The sequence below is a fragment of the Malaclemys terrapin genome, chromosome 3 (assembly GCF_027887155.1).
Source record: "Malaclemys terrapin pileata isolate rMalTer1 chromosome 3, rMalTer1.hap1, whole genome shotgun sequence".
NCBI lineage: Eukaryota > Metazoa > Chordata > Testudines > Emydidae > Malaclemys > Malaclemys terrapin.
In genome coordinates, this window is record NC_071507.1 from 154,205,721 (window position 1) to 154,226,992 (window position 21,272).

The 21,272-nt window shown below is 41.2% G+C and overlaps 1 protein-coding gene across 2 annotated transcripts in view; it reads left to right on the forward strand.

Annotated features, from left to right (window-relative positions):
* LMBRD1 (LMBR1 domain containing 1) overlaps positions 1-21,272 on the forward strand; it is a 247,485-nt gene that overhangs the window by 170,496 nt on the left and 55,717 nt on the right. For both annotated transcript variants that reach the window (XM_054022365.1, XM_054022364.1), the window contains exons 10-13: positions 4,819-4,883; positions 5,871-5,973; positions 16,699-16,803; positions 20,143-20,292. In XM_054022365.1, coding sequence (XP_053878340.1) covers positions 4,819-4,883; positions 5,871-5,973; positions 16,699-16,803; positions 20,143-20,292 — 423 coding nt within the window. The remainder of the gene's footprint in view (positions 1-4,818; positions 4,884-5,870; positions 5,974-16,698; positions 16,804-20,142; positions 20,293-21,272) is intronic.

Genomic DNA, 21,272 nt, shown 5'->3' on the forward strand with positions numbered 1-21,272 from the left:
GGTTTTTTTAAGAACAAGTTAGACAAGTGCCTGTCAGGAATTGTGTAGTTATTGCTTAGCCTTTCCTTGAGTGCAGGGAACTGAACTAGATGATTTATTGAGGTCTCTTCCAGTCCTACACTTCTGTGATTGTACAAGCTAGGGGTATGATTTCCCTGCTCATATACAAATACTCATACTAGCTCTCTAGCTGGTTTCAGGTGGGTTTGCATTCAGCACAGCGCAGCCGTGCCTCCACTGCAGTGACACTGCTATTAAAATTCACACTACCTTGAGAATGTTCATTAGCTGGGGAATCACACACCTAACTTGTAGTATTGACATAGTCTAACTTACGTAGTGCCTTGCAATGACTTCCAGCTGTTTCTGGTGACTCGTTCAGGTTTGTTTTTATTTTCTGCATTCACGTATCGCTTTCTCTGAGACGTGGAATTGATATACTATACGCTTACGTAGCCCTTTTAGTTACATTGCTTAGTCCAGTGCCCCTAAGCATAAGAGTGTATATTTCTTCTAAAAAATAATTAAGGTTTACTGTAACTGTGGCTGCCCTTACTATATTTTCATTATCCACATAAATATTCAGTGCTTTTATTAATCCTACTAAAATGTTGGCTTCAGTTGCATCATGTGGTTAGGAGTTCCACATGTTTATATAAAACTTAATTTTCAGGTTTAAATCAGTTGTTTTTTAATTTCGTTGGTTTGGGTGTTTCCATTCGCCCCCTCAAAGTAGAAAGATACAATTTACATTTTCTCTGCATCATTCCTTAATATTTTTAATAAACCTTTTGTCGTGTTTATGACCATTCTACTGCGTAGGAGCCATTGTCGTGGACCAGGACCCCATTGTGCTAGATGCCGTACAAACATAGAACAAAAACTGTCCCTGCCTCAAACAGGTTGGACTCAAGTATAAAACCAAGAGACAACTTAACTAAACAGTATCTCTTTTCATGTTCTCTTCATATGGTAGTCTCTGTCCAGATGCCTAATATCTTTGTTACCAATCTCTTGATACCTTCTTGGTCTGCTGTTTTCAAATAGGGTGACCAGAACCAAATACATTATTCCAGGTGATGACATACCATCGATATTTACATAATGGCATAATATTTTCAGTCGTCTTATGCTGTTTATTAGTGCTTTAGCTTTTGATTTTTTTTCATGAATGTCATAGGTAAATATGTATTTCCTTTCTTAAAAGATTGATAACTTAAATGAGGTGCAGACAGGTTAATGAGTTGCCCAGTTCACAAGTGGGTCATGTCATTCAGGATTAGAACTCAATCACCGAATCATCTTTCCTCCCTGAATTAGGCCCTCATATTGTTTTCTTGTAAATACAATTTTGTTTGAAAATGTTTAAGATAAAAAATTCAGGAATTCCTAGTGAATTGTTTTCATTAGTTTTATTTCATTCAAGTTTTAGGATGCCATCTCAGACTGCAGTTGTCTTAAACATTAAAACATGATCCATAACAAGTAAAAACCTTAACACTTTATATATTATTGTATTTTAAATATATAACTTTGTGTAAAAATGAACACCAGAAAACTATTAAAGAAATTAAAGTAATACTATTTATTCTTGTGAACTGAGAAGAGGAAAATACTAGTGCTAATATGGAAATTGTATTCTGGCAAACTGTTCTAGAGATGAATTCTTCTAATATTACTGACATGTTTAAATTCACCAAAAAATACAATATTTTAAATCCATAAGTTATGGATTATTGTATGCCTATCTTAAGTATTAGAGTAACTTTGGTGTGAACATTTTAAAAATAAGTGTTGTTGTAAAGTGAATCTTTAAACAACAGTTTACTGACGCTCAAGCAAAGAAGCTGGTACAGTTTGTTTTTAGTTTTAAAATATTGCAACAGTGTTGGAAGAAAGATCTTAAGTATTGTAATGGATATTCTTATTTAAATGACCGTTTAATGTGTATCGTGCTTATTAAACTAGGAGGAATATTTTGAGTTAAGTTCTTAGTTTGGATATAAAAAAAATAGTGTAGTAACTGAATGAGAACTTAATCACTTTAGGAAAGTTATATCAAAGGATCTGATCATACTAGTGATTAAGAGCTGGTCTTCACTACAGGGAGATCTATCCTGCTGCGGTCGATTTAGTGGGTCTAGTAAAGAACCGCTAAATTGACCTCAGCGTGCTCTCAGGTCAACCCCGGTACTCCAGCTCCCTGAGAAGATTAAGATAAGTCAATGGGAGAGCGTTTCCCATCAACGCAGCACAGTGAAGATTCTAGGGTAAGTTGACCTAAGCTATGTCAACTCCAGCTACGTTCTTCACATAGCTGGACTAGCGTAACTTAGGTCGATTTATCCTGGTAGTGAAGACAAGCCCTGAGATAGATAAACTATTAGTTGCAGATTACAACATAAACACACATTGTGCACTGCAAAATACTGGAAAACTTTAACAATACTGTAGTTATAAACATTTCTGAATTTAATGAACATCTAGTAATACAAACATCAATAGGAGTAGACCAACATGATAGAGATAAAAGAAATAAATAAAAGACTGGTTACAGTCAGAACTCCTGGTAAAGGAGTGATAAACTAAAGTCAAGATACACTAGAAAATAGTTTACTTTTGACTATATCAAATGTGAGACACTTCTGGTTCTTTCAGAACATATGTTAGGAATCAGGTAATAAAGAAGATGGTAAATGGAAGAGAGACACAGAACTGGGATTACTTCGATAGTCCTATCCGCGCGTACCAGTTATCTCATGGGGGGGGAGGACAAAGGAGATGGAGAAAATTAATAGCCATTGGACAAAAACTTGGGAGACTTAGACTTACTTTTCATTTCTATGACTTTCTCAACAGTAATGTTCCATAGGAACACTTAAGGAGGGGAGATAAAATGTTTGATATACTAATTGATGGTGTTGGTGGCTGCAGATTAATAAAAATTAAAGCAAACTGGGACTGCGTGACAGTCAAGTTATCAAAAATTTGCATTATTTTTTTTCTGTGGAGTGTCTGACCCAGATCAGTGCTGAAATCAAGGAGTTGATCCTGCAGGAAGACAAGAATTTGACTTAGGGCAACGCATTGGCACAATTTGGATTGAAATGGAATACGTGAAATTGGCTAAAAACTGCTTAAAATAAAACAATCCAAGGATTTTGAAAGAATGACCTCATAAGACAGGAATTAAAGGCAGAGTATTTTTAATTGCCTATTCCCAGATATCTTCCAGTATATTTTTTTCCTGTTGGGAAATATCTGTGGTTCAGAAACGAATCACACAGTAGTACCGGTTCATTTTCAAGGCTCAAACTACTTTGTCCAGACATTCTCTTAGAGCTCAGTCCATGGAAACGAAGTTACCAGTGGTTCTGGCTCCCTAAATTCATGTTCAAGGTGACTCTCTAAAACTCTTTCTATGGAATGCAGGAAGAAGATTCTTTGGCTTACCAGTACTTTTTTTACACAAGTTAGACATTAGTTTGTAAAAGCTAGTTAGCATTATAAATTATCCACTTTTTTCTAAATTCTCAAAACCCAAACATAACATGAAACCTACTCAGTTAATTTTTTTAGGATTTTAGGCTAGCAGAATGGTTAAGTGGGTCTTCTCTAAGCTTTTCCTGAAACCACAATTTCCTTTTTTACTTTTGATAAGCTGTTCTGATTTTTATTGTGCATTTTGTTTAGCTGGTGATTTTCTTTTTCCTAGTCTGTCCTCAAATGTCTTTGAATCCATTTCAAAGACAATTTTCCTTGCTTAGGTGGCTAAGTCTCTCTGAGCTGCACAATATCATTTTGAAAAATTAAATCCTATGTGGCTTTGAAACGCTAAACATAGCTTTTGAAATACTAAATCCTGCTTGGCTGAGGGGGGAACTGGAAGTGTATTCATGTAGCCAGAAGCCTCTTTATTGAAGTAATGCAGAATGGATATTTGGGCCACATTACATTATTTCACTTCTTACTAAACTTATCTCCTGCAAATGAGGTTTTCAACAAGCAAGTCCTTTTTGGCAGTTGTTTGTTTATTTATTTAAAAAAAAAAGCTCGTTTCTCTTCTAGTAGTACTATTATTTCCTCCCAAGGTATGGCTTGCCTGTTTTGATTCTTTTCCAGTGGAGAGGACATGCAAAGACCAATTACTAGTGATGGCATTTTTCATAGATATCTTCCATATGGATCCAACATAGCAAAGGAGGAAATTAAGTCTGTTTCAGTTTTCTGTGTAGGTACAGCCTAATCTCCATTTGGTACATAGTTAAACTTTTCTGTGCTTTTTACTATAGCAAGTATAAGGACACACATTTTTAATACTGAATGTTACATTTGTTCAATATAACCTTTCACGTGCACTTCTCTTACTCTTTTTTTATGTTTCCATGACTATTGGATGGGAGAGCACTGTATCAACTTACAGCACACTACCAAAATTTAAAAACTGAATTTCACATTCAGTTCTATGAATAAGGTTTAAGTCATCCCCAGGCAAAAACAATGAATTCCTTTTTGCCTTAGTTAACTCTGGGGCGGGAGGGAAATACTATTTTAAGTGGTTAAGTGAATACCCTTTACCTGTTTGAGCATTTCCTATCAAACTCTTCACTCATTCATAAGTCATTTAAAACATGTGTGTGGAAAAAGTGGATGGAAATACTCACTAAATAAACAAAATAATCCTAGCTCAATTTGGTTAAAAGATTATAGCACATGAACAACCTTTGATCAATAAAATTGATCATAATGTTTTTGTGCTTTTAATAGCAACTTCAGAGAGCATTTCAGCTACATTATAATAATATATCTTTGTTTTAGATCATATGGGGAGTATTTTTCATCCTAGTGGCGCTGTTGTTCACCATTTCTCTCTTCCTGTCAAAGTAAGTATATTGCAATGTCCATTTTGTAAATCAGTTACACAGATCATGTACTGTATGCCTTTATCTAAGCTAAAATCCATTAATATGATCTATTAATCTTAAGAGTTGTCTGTTTTACTTTAGAAGTGTTCTGCAGTGGTGTACTTTTTTCTTGCCATATTCCTATAACTGACCATATTGCTATACTTTAACATTATACATCTAAACTAAATTTTGATAAAGCTGAAACAGATAAGTCAATAAAACATTGATTAAATAAATATTGGTCTGTTTATTTTTCTGCTTAACTATCCACTGATGCAGCAAAGAAATTAAGTATACATATAGACAAATGCAAATAAAGGGACTACTTATGTGGTACAAAATAAGCATGGGCTTATGTGCCTTCTGGATTAGGGAAACAGTGCTCAACACCTTGCGGGTTTTGAGCCCTCAATTTCCTTTCTGCGTATTGTTTAGGTCCTGGTCATTTGCATGCTTCGTGAAGCTTAAATTATTATAGTCAACTGTAAATCTAAGTAGTTCGATTTTTAAAAATTCTGTTACATCACCTGTCCCCAAGTCCAGTCCCCCTATGGTGTTTTGGGGTTTTTTAGGTTTAAACCTCACTTTCCCTATTAAAAAATATTTCCCTCTTACCTGTTTGTTTGTATGGTTATTTCATATAAACAGTAGAAACTAAGGGATACATTGTGCAAAAATACATGTGTGTAGTCTCATTGACTTAACGTGAATAACTTAACTTGCATGTTTGCAGGACCAGACCATAGCTGACAATACAGGGGGAGCTATGGCATTCACAAAGTAAAGAAACTTAAAGTTTTCTTTCAATTATAACTTTTTTAGTGTTTGTAATGGTTTCTAAAAAATCTTAAACATAAGAGTGATTTTTAATCTGATATCCCTTTAATTGAAACTCGAATAAAAAATGTTTTATGGAGAGGAAAAAAGCCATAATAATTAACCAGTTTTCCCTAATTATTACAGCTTGGACAAAGCTCTACATTCAGCTGGCATCAATTCTGGATTTATAATTTTAGGAACTAATCTGACCAATCCATTGAATATGCTTTTACCTGTTCTACAAACTGTAAGTAAAACAATAATTGGCAAATAGACATTTATTTATTTATTTATTTAATAAGCTTGCTAGTATGTGCTAAGATCTAGGAGACCATTGCAGATTAAAAGATCTTGTGAGTCTGCAAGTCAACTAATAGATAACTCAAAAATGCAAAACAAACTTCATTTTTGACATGCTTTGTTTTAATTTAATATTGGTAGTATACTGGTAAATCTGTGGCAATGAATATTATAATAGTAAGTCTTAATAAAATACTTCACTACAGCAATCTCTTAAATATTTGCTCAGAAGTTAAATGAATTTTTTGGTGAACTGTTAGTTTTGCAGATTAGCACATTGAAACACCAAGGCCCTCTTGCATTGTATATGTTGTTGAAACATGGAATTATTCCTCAAGTGATTGTCCAGACCGATTCCACGCTTTGGGCTTACGCCCCCGCACATGTGATCAGATTCTTTTTGAAATAGCAGTGTCCACTGGGGCTGTGCCTGCACCCTGTGAACACTTCTGACCATAGTAGCTGAAGATATGGAGCGGGTTAGCCTCAGCAGCCTCTCAGTTCCTTCTTACTGTCCATGCATGCAAGACAGAACCCTGCAGTCTGTCTCTTAATCGTGCAAGAAATAAGTTAGAGCTATTGTTGTTTATAATTGAGACAAATATCAAATATCTGTTGGTTTGAAAAAAAAATTCTTGTGAAAAGAGGGCATTGATGGGGTTTCTAAGGCCCCTTCCTTCCCACCAATCTCTCTGTGCACAAGCCTAAAATAGCCAGAGGGAAATCTCCATGATTCAAGATCTGTAAGTAATAGGAAGGAAATGTGTTAGATTATCTTTTGTTTTAGCTTGTGACTTGTTCTGGCCAAAGGTTTCAAGTACCTTTATACCCACCCACCTCTGGACTCGCTAGTTGTCTCTGCGGCCAATGAAAAAGACAAGCAGGGGCACACCAGCTCAACTCCCAATAATAAAAAGGCCAAAAGACTGGACCTTTTGGGGAGAAAAATTTGTTCCACTGCCAGCCTGCAGTTCTGGGTGGCGAACCATCAGTCCTTCTTGTGCAGATACAATTTTAATTTGTGGGATGCCCTCCATAAGTTCAAGGAATCCCTCCCGCGGGGTCTGGCCCAAGAAATTGTCACCCTGGTAGAGGAAGGCACCACGGTATCTAGGTGTTCCATCCAAATAGCATGGGATGCAGCAGAATTAGCAGCTAGGGTAGTTGCGTTGGCGGTGGTTATGAGGCGCAGCTCCTAGCTTCACACTGCCAACCTTTCCCAAGAGATACAGACCTCGATCCAGAACCTCCCATTCAATGGGAACGGTTGCTTCTCCGAACAGACGGATGTGAAGCTGCATGGGTTGAAGGACTCTTGGGCCACCCTCTGCTCACTAGGCATGCATATGCCACAGTCTGCACGGAAGCAGTTCTGGCCACCCCCACCGCCAAGGCCATGGCAGTCTTGTTAGGGGTTTGCAAGGAGAAGGGATAAAGAAATGTTTTAGTTGTCACCGTCCTTCCTCCTCCTGCTCACCCCACAGCCCAGCCCGGCGAGGCATCCCGGGCTCCAGAAGCGCTCATTTTGAAGGTGCACTCAAGAGCGATGCCCCAGTCAATTTCCTGGATCCACCTTGTTGTTTCCTCGACCGTCTTTGTCTCTACCGTTTGGCCTGGTTGCAAGTCACTTTGGACCGCTGCGTGCTGGACATAGTATCTCGGGGCTATACTCTGCAATTTTCGGCCACCTCCCCTCTTCCCCGTCCATCTTCAGGGATTCTTCTCATGTCAACGCCTCATTCAAGACATCGAGAACCTCCTGCGCCTGAAGGCGGTGAAGGAGGTCCCTCGGGACATGAAAGGCAAGGGGTTCTGTTCCCACTACTTCCTAATCCCGAAGGCAAAAGGGGGCCTCAGATGAGGAGTGCAGGCTACACACCCTGACGTCAGGAGGGCGCTGGCCTTCTACATAGATAGAACAAAGCTGTTCAGTAAGTCAACACAGTTGTTCATTGTGGTGACAGACCGAATGAAAGGTCACCCAGTGTCTGCTCTGAGGATTTCATCCTGGCCTGCATCCACTACTCCTATGAGCTGGCAAACGTGCCTCCCCCGGTGATCGGCACACTCGACTAGGGCACAAGCATCGTCAGTGGCCTTCCTGGCACAGGTACCAATCTAAGAGATCTGTAGGGCCACTACCTGGTCATCTGTCCATACGTTTGCATCTCATTATGCGTTTACCCAGCAAGCTCGAGACGATGCTTGCTTTGGAAGAGCAGTGCTGCAAACTGCAAGATGGTGAACTCCAAGCCCGCCTCTATTGATACTGCTTGTGAGTTACCTAGAATGGAATCGACATGAACAAGCACTCGAAGAATAAAAAACGGTTACCCCCCTTTTTCGTAATTGTTCTTCAAGATGTGTTGCTAATGTCCATTCCATTACCTCCCCTCCTGCCCCTCTGCACACACGTAGAATGGAGTGGACATGAGCAACACATCTCGAACAACAATTATGAAAAAGGTGGGTAACCACTTTTTTCTGGGGATGGGTCAGCCAGGGGCAAGTCCTCCCCAGCTGGGACTAGCTGAGCCCAGCGCAGGGTCATAGCCACCTGCCGGGGAGTCCTCAACCCCACCCTCCCGCTCCTGCCCTGCAGTGATTTACCTCTCCGCCGGCTGCTCTCGGCACCTGAAATGACACACCTGCACTACTGGGGAGTGGCGCATGACTGCTTTTGAGGCTTCCCTTTGCTTCCCCATCAAAGTCACTTTTCTGCAGGAGGAGGGAAGACATGAATTCTGTGCACGCACAGTGGTACAGAATTTCCCCAGGAGTAATTGGCTGTAGATCTAACCAGACAGGACTCATCAGAGCGCTTTGTGCCTCGCCTGTGGAGGAAGACTTCACTTACTCAGCCTCCTCAGATGATCGCATCAGACCATCTTCACAAGAATCCGAACTGTCCCTTCCCTGGACAGATGGCGCAGGGAGAAATCCCTTACATGTGCTCATAAGTCAGTTGGATCAGTAAGAGATCTGCAGAGCTGGAATCCCCATATATGCCCTCTTTCCCATGGTCCTATTTGGGCCCCATGGTGGGGCAGTGGGGGACAATTCATGTTAGGAAACCAGCTGACTAGATCTCCAAGTCACGATCTTTGTTACCAAAGCATTTGCTGCAGCCAGCTTCATCACAAGTTTCAACTCTATATCTACTAGTAGAGGAGGAACAAGGAGTTAGTGGAGATGATCCAACAACCAGTGGCCGTCTCCCTGGACAGAGCAACCAATCCTAGACCTACAGCCTCTTCAGACAGCAAAGTGTTTTTTGGGATGCAATGAGATTAGCAAATACTCTGGACGCTCTTCTGGAGATATTCCAAATAAAGCTGCATAAACTACTGGACATTTGCTCATCTCTCGGTCAGGTAGAATGGCCCTACCAATTTTATGAAGGGCTTCAGGGAGCAGTTAAGGCAATATGGCACATTTTGCATCTATTCCCTGCAACCCTAAACAAGCCAACAGTATATACCAGGTGCCAGCTAAGGGGTTTGATTATTTCTTCCAGCACCTCACCTGGATCTCTGGGCATCCAAGCCACAATTGAGAGGTCAAATAGCAGACTAAATTTACACTAAGAGGAAAAAGATCCAAAGAAGTTGGATCTTTTTGGACAGAAAGTATACTCTGCAGCAAGCCTTCAATCCAGGGTTGCTAATTGTCCATCACATCTTTATGAAGTATGTTTTTTTCGACTATGGGACAGTCTCTCCTCCCTGACAGACAAGCTCCCTAATGAATATTAAGAGGAGCTAAGCTTGACTGTGACTGAAGGTCAGCTTCCCATCAGAACAGCACTGCAGACAGTACTTGACACATCAGATATGGCAGCCAGGAACATGGCTCAATCTGCCTGGCATCCCCCATGAAGTCCAGGCAACCATAGAGGACTTGCCATTTCAAGGCATGGATGAGGCATTAATCTATCTCTAAAAGGTTCAAGAGCATACTTGTGTCCGCTGGAACTTTGTTCCAGCTCTGGAGCAGCAGCAACAAAGGCTGTCTCTACACTGCTTTCCAGTTTGAAGTAGGGGGTCTGAATAGCAGTGTGCACCCAAATGCTGCACTGTAACTCAACCATGTGGATGCTGTTAGGAATTTGAGTTTCTAGTTTTCATTAATGTCAACTTGTTTAAGGGAGAGTTCCAGTGGAGCAGTTTGACGAGCACTGTGATTCACAACCCCATAGTCCAAATTGTGCAGCAGTGTAAACAAGCCCAAAGACTTCAGTCTTAAATTGGATGCAGGCCTGAACAGCATTTTCAAGAAACCCTTCAGATCTGCTGAGAGAGCACCCGTGTTTCCATCAATAGCCCTCAATGACCTCTTCAACAGCCCACAACAGGGACAGGCAACCAGAAAACAGTTTTGATGGGATCATCAGGAGCCTGGCTGGACCATCTGTGGACCCATCCACTTCTCAGCTTGGCAACTGCCTATTTTATTTTGGAGAGGTTGGACCGGGATTACCTTAGAAGAATGGGTCTTTGAAACTGTGAGCAAGGGGTTGTAGTTTCAAGTTTTAGACTGTTCCAATGCCCCCCCTCCCTCTTCAAGGACCCTTCTCATGAGACACTTCTACAGCAAGAAGTCAACTCCCTATTACAGCTGGAATCAATAGAGGAGGTACCTTAAGAATTGGAAGGGAAATGCTTCTATTCCCAATATTTGATCCCAAAGAAGAAAGGGGAATGGAGACCTGCAGCACCCCAGTGCCTTTGTTGGTTGCTTCATGATGCCTCCATCCTCCCCTCCTTGGATCCTATGGACTGGTTTGCAAGATGCCTATTTTCATATCTTACACTTCCAACACGCAAAGTTTGTGATTTGTGGGAGGGTCATCCCATTTCTAGTACAAAGTCCCACTGTTCTATCTGTCTACTGCCCAGAGGGTATTTACCAGTATTCTCACTGTGGTGGCAGCCCACATAAGGCTGCAGGAAATCCAGGTGTGTCCTTGCCTGGATGACTGGCTAATATTCCAGCTACCCCCCCACTTCACCCCCACAGTAGGTCAAGGACTCAGGATTTCTTTGTCTCCCTAAGACTCAAGGTCAATAAGGACAAATCTATGCTGACCCAGCACACCATCAAATTCATAGGAACAGTATTGGATACCAGGTTGGCGAAGACAGACCTACCTCAACAGCAATTCTAGATAATGACAGACATGGCAGCTCCACACTCCACCGGTTATGCAAGTGAGAACCAGCCTGAAACTTAAATAATGCAGCATGCCAGATTTCACTTTCATACACTGAAAAGGTGATATAAGCTTATTTGTTCAACAGACATGGTATGGATGAGATGGTCTCCTTCCCCAGAGAAATCCTGTCACCATTAAACAGGTGGGTACCTGAGATGAGAGATGCTCAGGCATTCTGTTCACTGTATTAGTCCTGTGAAAAGCTCTGGTTACAAATGCCTCTCTTCAAAGTTGGGAAGCGTACCTAGATCACTTCAAGGTTCATGGGAAATTATCTGCTTCCAACACTACTTTTCACATCAGTGTCCTAAACCTCAGTTGTTTGACTGGCATGCAAAGCATACCCTCCTGTAGGGTCTCACTGTGCAAATGTTTACAGATAAATACCAGAGTGATTACATCAGTAGGCAAGGGGCGGCACGATCTTCCCCCTTCCCTTTTGCCCCAAGAAGCTATATAGACTTAGGATGATATGATGCTGAATAATCCAAAAGACCCAGAAGATGGAGAGCTATTAAACACTGTGGCTGACCAGCTCAAAAGAGATTTCTCTGAGACTCCTGAAGGGTCCCTCATGGCTTCAGTCCATCAAACAGTCTTCCACAGATGGGGTGTCTGTTGAATGATTTGTGTGCAATGTGCCACAACAACACATGCTGGAGGTTCTCCTCCAGAGCAGGTGGGAGCTCAGGATTCCTCAGATGCTTTTCTCATCTCTCATTGTGTATGCTTTTCCATTGAGAGCCATGATCCCCCAGGGTCTCGAGAGAGCTCAGGAAAAAAGAGAATGTCAACTTGATAGCCTTTGCAGGACTGAACACTAGAACTGCCTGGCCTCCTCTGGGCTAAATTCTGAAGCCAATCACCTTGCCAATTCTACGTGATCTACTGCCTCAGAACAACAGCCAGGTCTTCCATCTAGATCTGGAATCCCTGCCCATGAGGATCTGGATGCTGGCTGGTTGACATCTACTATCAAATTGTTTCATGACCGTCCTAAACCCCTTTTTCCAGTGTAGGAAGCCTTACCCAAAAGACACCTACCAATGCAAATTGAAACAATTTTCTGTTCGATTTGGACAGCACTTTGGCATGCCGGAAATGATGATATCAAATATATTGGCATATTTGCCTTCGTTGAAACGGTCAGAACTATCCCTAAGCTTGAGTTAAGCTCATCTGTAGAGTCCTGCGTGGATACAAACATTTGTATCTGCATCCGCTCTGTGGACAGTTTTTGAAGATATCCACAGATTTGCTGGGCTCTAACAGATCCACGGGTCACTGTACAGCAGCAGTGATACAGGGCTGTGCCAAGCTCCCAATCCTCAACGGCCCCCCACTTCTCCCCAGAGACTTCCTGCTCTGCCCCCATCATACTTCCTTCCCCGCTCAAGGCAGAGAGGTTACAGTCGTGGGTCCTTGTAAGCAGCACCATCCTCCCAGTGTGGGGCTTGAACACCCCAACACAACTGTGGCATGTCTAATGCATGCAGAACTGGCCATGACAGACAGTAGCAACAACTTACTCCTGGGGGAATTCTGCGCCACTGCGCAATGCAGAATTTTGCAGAAATTAACATTGTGCGCGCAGAATTTCCTTTCTCGCACAGAAATGGGCTGCAGTGTTGCTGACCACTACTAGAGATCACTGGACCCAGCAGAGTCCAGCTCACATATAGAAGATACCGCTGGGAGTAGGGTGGAGCTAGAGGGTGCTGGCAGCTTCAGTTCCCAGCATTTCCTGGGGGAAGGAGAGGGTGGCTTGCAAGCCTAGGACCAAGCATCAGGCTGTTTCTCCCTCTGGATCCCTGGGCTGGGAGTGGAGAGGGGACAGGTGTCTGGGCTCTTGGGAGGAGCGACTGCAGGTATCTGGGCTGGGTGAGGGCCTGGGACTTGGCTCTGGGGAGAAGGGGGTATGGGTGTATTGGCTGGGGTGGGCACCCGCAGCTGGGCTATGCGGGAGAGGGCTTACAGGTGTCTGGCCCCCTGGCTGGGCTCTGGGGAGGGGAAGGGGGCAGAGAAACAAGAACTGGGTTGTCATAGGGGTTTCTTTAATTCTCTACTCCTGGGGGAATTTGTGTGTGTGTCTGGTCTGTATCGTTACAGACATACTTGAGGACAAGTATTTTGAAATAAATTACCAAAATAATTAAAACTGGTGTGATTATGTAGTGTGTTAACAAATTTTATTTGTTAAAATTTTAAAATATTGTGTACAGAATTTTTAATTTTTTGGCACAGAATGCCCCCAGGAGTAAACTACTCTCTTCACAGTGCCTGCCATTGCTACCTGCTAGTTTAAAGTGCAACCACACCTCTTTCAGAATGGAATTTGGCTCAATCACTTCTGGGAGATGTAGTTTACCTCCTCCATCTGAGCAAGCTGGGGACTACAACTCCCAGAATGCCCAGCAGGCTATTGCCACATATCTCAGCCCGCTGCTGCATGATTCAAAGAGCTGAGCTGGAGTCTGAGGGCTGGGTGACAGCTGCTTCATTCGGGTGAGTGTGTGCCTCAGAGCCCTGTGTGGATACAAAATTTGTGCACTTGAGCTGCATCCATGGATTTGCAGGGCTCTATTAATCTGGCTGCAACCTCAGCAAATCGTTCCCTGGTGCGGGGTCACACTATGGTCCATCACCCCACCATGACAAGATTCCTTAAAGGACTGATCCATGCCTTTCTGCCAGTCAAACAAATCCCTTCTCCTGGGGCTTTCAAGGTGTGGTACTTGCTGGCTTAATAGGGCTTCTCTTGAAGTCCATGACTTACCTGCCTCTTTTATCCCCTTTCCATAAAGACAACCTTCCTAAAGCCCATAAGATTAGCCAGGAGAATAGGGGAAATTCAGGTCCTTGGGACAAGGACTTCCTATACTATCATTCACAAGAACAAGGTCACCTTGAGGTTGCTTTCTAAGTTCCTGCCTAAGGTTGTTTCAGGCTTTCACATTAACCAGTCTGTTCATCTACCAGTCTTTTTTTCTTAAGCTTCATTCTTCACTGATCAAAGCAAAACTTCATACCTGGATGTGGTTATAGCTCTGTCCTTCTTTCTTCTTTCTTTTTAACCTAGACAGAACTACATCAATCAGAACCTCACCAAGACTGTGTTGCATTTGCAGAACAAATGAGGACAACTGATACCCAGATATTGCAGAGGCTGTCTAAAGTGGGTTTCAGACTTTAAACATACCTGCTACATCTCAGGAAAAAAAAAAATCCACCCAGACCATCAGGTCCCATTTCACTCAACTCAAGTGACCTCCACAGCTTCTTTGAATAATGTCGCTCTGCCTGAGATTTGTAGAGCAGTGACATGGAGTTCAGTCTGTAACTTCAACACTCACTGTGCTTTGCTGCAGGCCTCAAGATCAGATGCAAGCTTTGGTAAAGCAGTCCTTCAGTTGATATTTCAGTAGGAAAGCCTCTTACAAGCCACTAAGGACGGGATACTGCTCGCTAGTAACCAAGAGTGGAATCTGTATGGTTCACTCACTTGAAGGAGAGAACGGTTATTTACTGTAATTGTGATTCTTCAAAATGTGTTGTCCACACGTATTCCATGACCCAGCTTCCATCCCTGCTATTTCTAATCCCTGAAACTGGGATTTTTTTTATTTGTGAAGGGAAGAGAGGCATCTTGAGATAGCTTCATCCCTTTTACTCTCAGCTGTGGTAGCTGGAAAGGTCTCACAGGGACAAAGGCATCGCTCCAACAGACATTATTTCAAAATAATCTGATCTCACGCATAGGGCATGTGCACAGCAGAAGTGGAAAACACACCTCAAAGAACCATTGTATTGTAGGGTAAGTAACCATTCTCTTTGATGAAAAAACAAAAAACCCCACAATGTGTGGAAGTGTATATGTATAAAAAGTTAGAGTAGACTCTAGTGTTTGTGTGTGTGTGTGTGTTACAGATATCTCAAAAAAAAAAAAAATCCTTTACAAGTATTCAGTAGTAAACTGATTTATTGGTCTGATATATGGTATTCTTATTCTGGTAGCCTACCAAAAGGCAAGTTGTAATCGCCCACATAAAATTCAATGAAAAAAACTAACTATATGTATTGGTAAAAGCAAAAGGTTTTTAATCAGCACTGTTGCCTCACCATTCTCTTTCTCAGTTTCTGCAATGTGCTGGCAACTATAAAGCTCTTGTGTGAGGGAAGAAAAACAGTGCCCGAGAGTCAACATAGCATGTGACTTTTGAATAACTTGTGGCTGCTGAACTCAGTGGTGATGGGATGAAAAAGATTATCCCACTTGGGGTGGTTGTGCCCTGGACTTCAACAGAGGCAAAGAAGATTGTCACTAGTGATTTGGGTTGCCTCTGTTCTGTATACCCAAACTAGGGCAACTTTAAAGGAAGCTAATTTCCAGAGTGTTAGGCATCAATCCACGCTCTGAAAACCAGGCCCAGAAGATTGTGGCTACCTAACCAAGGTGTATGTTGGGTTGGAGTACTTGAGGATCCATCCCCTCTAGAATGAAGATAAACATGCATCATACAAATACTTGTATGGAGTTATTTTACATTTTTAATAGTCACTTTTAGAGTCCATTATATTGTCTATTTTCTCCTTTTTTAAAAAAAAAGACATAGGACTAAACATTGTGGGCAGACTTCTGCGAAAATAGCACTTAAGTCACATAAGAGATCATAGTAATTAAGGCAATAGATAACCAGGATATAAACAAAGTGTTAACAGTAAGGAAAAAAGGAAAAGGACAAATTTTGGAAATACTAAAGTGACAGGATAAACTGTACCAAGAGGATGACTGGAGAAAGAACTAAATACTACATCAACATTAAGATGCTGGGGGCATGCCATGTTTTCCCTATGAATATTATTTATTAACTAGAATTAACCATCAGATCCCTACTAAATAATGCTCACAACAGTACTTTCTTTAAAAATGCTATGTAAGTGACATACGTTTTGTGTAGTTTTTTTAATAAAAGGTTTATATTAATTTTGACTTTACTCTAGAAATGATATATGAATGTTATATCTCTTATATTAACTCATTTGAAAGAGGCCTCGTGCGCTATTCTAACTCTGGACTTTGCTGTCAGTGGAACTAAATAGTCTAGCCCAACTTTTGAAATTTGAATGAAGCAATATCTAATTCAAATTGAGGTGAAGTTTGGAAAAAAATTCACAAAGCTATTCAATCTCTTTTCTAAATTGAACTGTTAATTGTTTCAGCTCTATTTGTAATTAACTGTCTTAAGTTTTAAATCGGGCAGTTTTCCTTCCCTTACCACCTCAAACACTATTACAATGAGAAGTTCTGATATATACAATATCCCATTGTGCTAAGAAACCTGTTTTTAAAATTAGATGATCAGCCACTCCTGTAATTTGATTGGTGTTGAGTATTTGTTATGTTACTGTTTTCATTTCTTTTTTCAGTTTTTATATATTAATATTCTTCTCTTTTAGGTTTTTCCACTGGATTATATCCTCATTACAACAATTATTATGTATTTTATCTTCACTTCAATGGCAGGGATTCGAAACATGGGTATATGGTTCTTTTGGATAAGGGTAAATATTACTTATTTACTAAAATGTAACATTTATAAATTACTATATAAAAATATTTAAAATGTACGTAACAGATACAAAAGGACTTTGCAGAATTTTCTCTCTACCATGTTCTAAAAGCTAAAATGGTGTGAAGCAAGTATTCTTTTTAAACAATATTACAATCAATTGTTTTAGCAAGAGTTTTAAGGGCGTCTACCATGTTTTGAAAAGCTAGATTGTATTTTGGCCTCGTGGCCTAGTTAAAGGAAGGCAGGCGGTTTCAACTCGAGACAAAATTGCAGGTATTAAGCCAGCAGAGTCTGAGAGCTTTATGGAAGCAGCACGTTCAATGTATTGCCACCCTTAAGTGTTCAAATATCCTGATTTATGTGTGAGGTGGAGTGTAGGGGTGTGGAAGACTGAATGTGTGTGGGTTTTTTGGTTTCTGGTTTTTGAGCCTTGAAGGTGGAAGTCACCTGCCCACAAAGTGTGAGCACATTTCAGGGTCAAAATTCAACCTTTAAATGTGCCTGCAACAATTGGTTGCTTAGAAGAAGACTCCCCTTACCCTTTCCTAACGTTGAGAGTGGAGGAGCTACCCGTCTATTCTCCTTCTCCCTTACCATTATCCTATCTGTTTTCCCTCCCCACATTGTCACTTGTCCACTCGGTCTCCTCCCCCATGGTCTCCTGTCTCCAGTCCCAGATCTTCTCCTGAACTCCACATTCTCCCGTCTCCTCAGTTTCCTGTCCAAGTCGCTAACCTTGAAGTCCAGGGAGTCGCCATCTTTACTAAGGGCAGTCCCATTGCCACATGTAGCGCCTGTAGGCAACCTTCTTGAATGAGGATAGTTTGGCATCAGCCCCACTGAAAATAAAATGAGGTGGTGCAGTCATTTGGAATAAGGAAAACTGCCAATTTTGAAGTTAGAGATCTTAGATCATAGGATATTTTGTAAAATATTGTTGATAGGGTTTGATCATTTGTCATCAGTGATCTCCAGAGGTCGAGCATGATCTTTCACAGCTTTTATTTTTCTTGGGTCCTTTGGTGAATGAGTTCCATCCTTGGCAGACATTGCAGATGGTGTTGGAAGACAGAGTCGGCCCGCGACTGGTGCGTGACAGTTGTCTTTCCTTACTTTTCTGGTGTTTTTCTGTGACCAGGTCAAGGCGATTTTCCTCAAAAGTGGACGTTTCCTCTCTGGCAAGTCTTGGCCAGCTACCCCTATCCTGGGCTGCTGTCTCCCAGTGTGTGGTGTCGATGCCATATCTCTTGATGTTTATCTTGAGGATGTCTTTTAAATGTTCCTTTTGGCCTCCCCGTTTCCTTCCTTCCTTTGGTGAGTTGGGCATACAGCAGTTGTTTTGGTAAGCGTTCATCAGGCATGTGCACACAGTGCCCACTCCACCTCAGCTGATCCTGGATAATCAGGGGATCAGCATTGAAGATGTTGGCCTCTGTGAGGACACTGATATTGGTTTGATGATCCTCCCACTTTACATTGAGGATCTTCCGAAGAAAGTACTCGTGCTGGCGTTCCAGGTTTCTCATGTATTTTCAATAGGTCACCCAAGTCTCTCAGCCATAGAGGAGAGTTGGGATTACCATCATTTTATAAATTTAGAGTCTAATATCTGTTCCGATGTTGTGATTGTTGAACACCCGGCAAGACAGTTGGCCAAAGGCAAGGCTGGCACATTGAATTCTGTGCTGAATCTCGACATCTGTCTGTCCTCTGCAAGAGATGGCTGCCAAGATAGGCAAAGTATTCTACATTTTCCAGTTCTTCTTTGTCGATGTAGATCTTCCTTGCTGGGTCTGATGATTGACCAGGGACTGGCTGGTGGAGAACTTTTGTTTTGCCGATGTTCAGAGTAGCCCTAGGCTTTTGTAAATTTCATAGAAGCAATTAAAGGGGTGTTTGCTGCCATCAGGACTGATTTGATAACAGTAACATTGAGATTACAGCCCTTTTGGAACAGAAGAGAAAAGCTTTCTGCGACTGGCAAAACCAACCACTATCCAGTCGGAAGCAGAGCTCTTTCCATCAGCTCAAAGCTGAAGTTCAAAGGAGGATCTGAGAAATCAAAAACAAATGGTGGGAGGACATAGCAAAAGAAATCCAAACATTCAATGACTGACATGATATGCAGAGGTTTTTTTGAGAGACTAAGACCCTGTATGGACCAAGCTCATGTGGCCTCTCACCTCTGAGATCTGAAGATGGTAGTACTCTTCTTAAAGATAACAAAGCCATCAAAGTTCTCTGGAAGGAACACTACCAAAAGCTTCTAAATCAAGAATCGACTGTGACTCACACCATCAACTCCATCTCTCGGCACCCAATCTGGGAATCTCTTACCAACCCATCAACACCTGAGGAGGTCTACAAAGCAATTAAACAATTGAAGAACAATAAAGCACCAGGTCCTGATGGCATACCAGTTGAAGTACTGAAAGTTGGGGGAGAAGCACTGGCTAACAAGCTTCACTTGCTGCTCCTCAAAATCTGGCGTATCAAAGAAATCCTTGCTGTCTTATATAATGCTAACATCATCCCCATTTTCAAAAAGGAAGACGAGGCCAGTTATGACAACTATCGAGGCATTGTCCTCCTCCTCCTCCATCATTGGGAAGATTCTTGCTAGAATCTGACTGAATCGCCTGCTCCCTCTTGCAGAGGAAGTACTTCCAGAGTCCCAGTGTGGCTTCAGACCATCACGAGGCACAAGCAACATGATTTTCGCAGCTAGGCAGATCCAGGAAAAGTGTCAACAATACCAGTAGCTGTATATGGCCTTTATCAATATGACCAAAGCCTTTGACTCTGTCAACTGTGAGGCTCTGTTGAAAATCATGTCAAATTTGGCTGCCCAAGCAAATTTATCACTGTTCTAAGACTCCTCTATGACCAGATGACTGCCTCCATCCTGCGCAGTGGCTCTACCTCTGTCATCTGAACTGGTGTAAAAGAATATCAGATTGACAGCAATCTCTTTAACTTTTCCCATCTCTGTGCTCGAACTAATGTAATATCGGCAACAATAACTGATCGCCAGTATCCAGATGATTGTGCTGTAGTTGCACACTCAAAGGAGGATCTGCAAACAGCCCTTAATTCCTTCTCTGAAGCTTGATCATTTGTATGGTATATGTAGAGGCTTTTACATTTACAGCTATGCCTTGGGGGAGAGGTTTTTTGAATATATTTCTACTGTTTTAGGATGTAATTGGGAAAATAATATAAATATCTAGTTTAAAAGCAATGTCCTTTAATAGATATCAAGCTTGATAACCTAAAGAAACAATTATGATCTAATTTTGTACGTTTTCTGTTTTGTGGTTTTTTTTAGTTGTATAAGATTAGAAGAGGTAAAACTCGGCCTCAAGCACTCTTATTTCTCTGTATGATACTTCTGTTGATTGTTCTTCACACAAGTTATATGATCTACAGTCTTGCACCTCAGTATGTCATGTATGGAAGCCAAAAATACCTGGTTCAGGTGAGACTTTTCCTTTCATAAGGATATATATAACTTACCTTGTTTTAAAGAAGTATTAGAATTGCATATATGGGGTGAGGCAAAGCACAGCCCTGCTACATACCTATTTTTGAAGGGATACATCCATAAGAATCTCCTAGAGTTATTGTGCCTCTGGATATTTTGGAGGAGTGCAGCCGGAGAAACTGTGTTGCATCCTTTTACAAAATGCAGCGTGTAGTTTCTGTGTAGAGCTGTAGAGAGACCTGGTCCTGCCCCCATCTAGAAGGAAATTACAGTTGTTGCTGCTAGCTTCCAGTACACCTTATGCTCCCTCAGCACAGGAACTGCTTTTTATTATTTTCGTTATATTCTGATAATGGCCAAGCTCCCCAATCAGGAATAGGGTCCCATTGTGGAAGTTTCTGTATAAACTCATAGTAACAGACAGTGGCTGCCCCAGACAGCTTGCTAATCTAAAAACAAAAACACAGAAGTGGAAGGAATAATAAAATACAAGGTAGTTAGAGCAATGGGGGGGCATATGTTGTGATAGTTCAGTTTACAAAAAAAAGTTTTTTAAACCTTTGTCTATTTTTTTAAATTATTCCAAAACTTACTTTTATCCTGTAAATGTCCTACTTAACCTTAGCGTTTTTCTACAGTATTAGTTTATAATTAACATTAAACTTTTCCGTTAATTTTAACTACTGCTTCTTTTAACTCTTGCATCCCTGTATTTTGTTATATTTAAGTTTTGCTGTTTCTGTTCCATACCCTACCTTTTTCTATTTTAAATCAGTTTTGATTCTTGCACTTCATATTTTTAAGAAAAAAGGTACGTAATCATCTGGAACTTCAATCTGAGTGACATATGCTGAAGGTCTCATTCTACCAGTACTAATATGTCCTTGGAGTTTCCAAAACTTAAATGTCAATTTCCTAATTCAAAACTATTGCATCCAACATGCATTAGACCTGATATTGACAGACATAGAGGA